Source organism: Rhipicephalus sanguineus, chromosome 1, assembly GCF_013339695.2.
Source record: "Rhipicephalus sanguineus isolate Rsan-2018 chromosome 1, BIME_Rsan_1.4, whole genome shotgun sequence".
NCBI lineage: Eukaryota > Metazoa > Arthropoda > Arachnida > Ixodida > Ixodidae > Rhipicephalus > Rhipicephalus sanguineus.
In genome coordinates this window covers 236,650,038-236,653,758 of record NC_051176.1, presented here as the reverse complement: position 1 = coordinate 236,653,758, position 3,721 = coordinate 236,650,038, and the positions used below count along the sequence as shown (strand labels likewise).

General features: G+C 54.9%; 1 protein-coding gene across 1 annotated transcript; it reads left to right on the top strand.

The window, feature by feature from the left end:
* The first annotated feature begins 378 nt into the window (after window positions 1–378).
* LOC125757215 (wiskott-Aldrich syndrome protein family member 2-like) lies at window positions 379–2,848 on the top strand. The gene is made up of 4 exons (XM_049412595.1): window positions 379–438; window positions 758–905; window positions 2,199–2,639; window positions 2,784–2,848. The coding sequence occupies exons 1-4, from the start codon at window positions 379–381 to the stop codon at window positions 2,846–2,848; spliced, it is 714 nt and encodes a 237-aa protein (XP_049268552.1).
* Window positions 2,849–3,721: the final 873 nt, after the last annotated feature.

The following is a 3,721-nucleotide window of genomic DNA, read 5'->3' as shown; positions in this document are numbered from 1 at the left end:
GGATAAGGAAGACGCTACGTAGCTCGGGCTCACGCACTCGCGCGCTCACGGCGGAACGGCGGCTGGCAGTCGAGCTCGGGACTCCGCCCAGTAAAGGCGTTTTTTTCTCACTCTGCCTCGGTGTACTTTCTGAGGGCTTCAGCCGACCCTTGGCCCTGAGCCTACATTTGGCGCCCAACGTGGGGCCGGCTGGTAGTTCTCGGAGAGGGACGCGGAGGTCCTCATGTGGCAGGCTTAGTTTTTTCTTCGCGAGTCTTTTTTCTTTTTCTCGTTAGCGGTTGTGGTGTGTTTCAAGATCTTGTTTGCAGCCTCGTCTTGCGTGAGTACGTTTGTTTTCCATGGACACCCGCTCGACTCGCCAAGCAGTCTCGAGGACCGATGCGGACGGGCCTGGAGTCGGGAATGAGGCGGGGGCTGATGGCGCGGCAGAAACCGGTGGTCAGCAGCCATCACCTGGCGGGACTGCTTCATCGTCTCGGGCTCCCCCCGTGCCTCTTCTCGAGACCGTCCGGGCTTGGCTCCAGGACCTTTTTGCCTTTGTTGCTGTGACATGTATTTGGATAGTGCCTCTTTTACAGCACGAACGGACCACATGGGGCTCACTTGGTTGCGGCGTTTACAGAATCCTGTAGGCCGCCTAGCTCGTTGGATATTAACGCTCCAGAAATATCATTTCACTGTCGAGCACAGAAGTGGTGCGCAAAACAAAGTTGCTGATGCCCTCTCTCGTGCGCGTTTGCCCGAGCCTTCCTCACAGGAGAATCCCTCCCTTGTTGCTGCCGTGGATACAGATCCTCAGTGGGACACCCTGATCAGCAGGCAGCGTCTCCTTGAGGCGCAGCGCAACGACGGCCTGTGTCAACGGATCCTCAGCCACTTAGCTGACCTGAACGCGCAACCAAGCGGTGAGTTCGATTCTTATGTCCTTGCTGCTAACGACGGCCTCCTCCTACGTTATATCTCCCACGCCGACGAGGATGACGGTACTTCTCCCTTTCGTGTCTTCGTCCCCAGGCGACTCAGAAGGGACTTCATTAGATACTTTCATGATTCCGCTTTAGCTGGTCACAGTTCTGCCAGCAAAACTTACGATAAGTTATGTCAGACTGCCACATGGCCATCCATGCGGAAGGACATCATCCGTTACGCGCGAAGCTGCCCCGTCTGCCAACGGGTGAAACCACGTGGCGGTCTCCCACCTGGCTTGATGCAGCCAGTACTTAGCCGAAGTCCCTGGCAAATCGTCGCGTGTGTCGTAATGGGTCCTTTTCCCCGTACACCTAGGGGCAACCGTTACCTCTTAGTGGTTACCGACCACTTTACAAAATGGGTCGAATTATACCCCTTGCCCGTAATAACTTCGCGCAGGATTTTGCGTTGTCTTCTCGATGTGTTTTCCAGGTTCGGTTTTCCACCACAGTTGATAACGGACAACGCCACGTACTTCACTAGTCGTACATTTGTCAAGGCATGTTTAGCGTTTGGCATCAAACTCAAAAGGACATCGCCATATCACCCACAAGCTAATATCACCGAACGCGTTAATCGAAACTTGAAGGCGATGCTCAGGGCGAACACCACGGAACATAGGCAATGGGATGTTAACATCTCAGAAATGGCGTTTTCTACGCGTACCACGGTCAATAGGTCCACGGGTTATGCACCCGCATTTCTTAACTTCGGGAGGGAGCTTTCATTTCCATTAAGCCACACCCTGGTACCATCGCATCCGTCTTACCCTGACACCCGTACTTTTACAGAAGCTCGGCGAAAGCGTCTTTCCAATGCCGTCGTTGCTGCTCGCGAGCAATTGGATAATGCAAGACTCGAGCAAGCGCGTCAATACAACGCACACCGTCGTCGCATTCAGTACGAGCCCGGCGATTTAGTTTTGCGCCGTGCACATTATTTGAGCAACGCATCTAAAGGTTTCTCGGCATCCTTAGCACCTAAGTGGGAAGGTCCATTTAGCGTTTCACAAAAGCTTGGCAACTTCTCGTACCGTTTGAAACACACCACAACCGGAAAACACATGGGACCAATACATGTATCCGAGCTTAAACCTTATATCGCCTAACTCCCCACTCGCTGGCACATTCAACATTGGAAGCTGCAAGATAGCAAGTTCACGTTCTCACGCTCTCCAGATAGCAAGTTCACGCTCTCCAGATAGCAGATAGCAAGTTCACGCTCTCCAGATGCATTGTACCCGGCGCCGGCGGCCTTCACCGATGTGCTCCCGGAGGTCCCGTTCACGTTCAGCCCCTTGGGACAGGTCTCCCGCTGTTCGTGGGCCTCGTTACCCGCCATCGAGAGGCCGTGTCCGCACGGTCGCAACATGGACCGTCCTCGACTCTACCGACCGTCCCGTGGCCTGGACGTCGCGCCTCCCTTGGGAGATCCAGCCCCGCCCTTTACTTGGCGACCCACCCCTCGATGCTCCGGAGCCGTTCCGTGGACTCCTCTCGGATCGGCACCCGATCGAGCCATCACAGCCCTACACGGCCGAGGAGACCAGGATCCTTTGCCCGCTTTGCCGGGTCCCAGAAATTTCCCGCCGGGCCCACCAGGACGGCCCCCTCCACCGCAGCCGCCTCCTTGCGGCAACAATCCGGGACACCATCCCTCGACCACGGCCGGTCTGGAGGCGCGCGCTCGCTCCTTAGCGAGCGCGCGCCTCCAGACCGGCCGTGCCTCGACCACCGCAACCACCGCCAGCTCCAACAACCATCGAGGCCGCCGTCACCCTCCTTCGCTTGGCCCGTCCGGACCTCCTGGCGAAGGGTGCCCTTCCAGCTCCTTGCCACCGCAGCCTCCCGTCGATGACCTCCTCGACTTCGACGAATGAGCCCCTGCTCATCGAGGGGGAGGGGGTAGTGTGGGTATTGCTAGAGTGTACTAGATAGGGGTAGTGGGGCGAGGGAGAGCTGGCGGCAATGGCGCGCAGTGAAGCTCAAAGTACGGAAATTTTAACCTGCCGCGTGGTGGCGTTGCTGTGCCTTTCACCTGGCACTGGCGGCGCGCATGCCGGACGCGCTCTGTTGAAATGTTTGGCGCGCCTCGACATGTTCTGCTGAACTTCGTCGCGTTAGCGTCTTGAATTGTGCTGGTTGGTACATACTGAATTTTGAACAAAGAAACAGCGCTAGAACAGGACGAAGACGAGAGGGCACAAACACGGCGCTGACTAACAACCATATTCTATTGGGTTTGCACGTATACAGGGAAAACACAATCAGTATACACATCGGTGACCGTGAGCGGTCATCTGGTAGATCACTGTAGGAAATGTGATTGCGAACAAGTTTTTAAAGATTGTGAAGTTCTAGGCACTTATGTAGAGCAACGCCAACGTGAAATCTTTGAGGCTTTTTGCCTACAGATAAGTGGAGACTGTTGTGTCAGCGCAGCTTCGCTATCACTTCGCAAAAATGAAATGTTGTATCTTTTAAAACGCTCATTTGACAATGTTACAGCGATATCTTGTTCTCCGATGTGTATGCTGATTTTGCTTTCGCCGTATATATTGACGTGCAAACGCAATAAAGTATGGTTGTAGTCAGCGCCGTGTTTGCGTCCTCTCGTCTTCGTCCTGTTCTAGCGCTGTTTCTTAGTTCAAAATTCTTCGCGTTATCGCGAAGGCCTGCTTCCCCCACTGCTGCGGACCTAGTTAACTTTCTCGATTACCTGGACAAATGGGAAGCCTGCAGCCCTGGAAAGA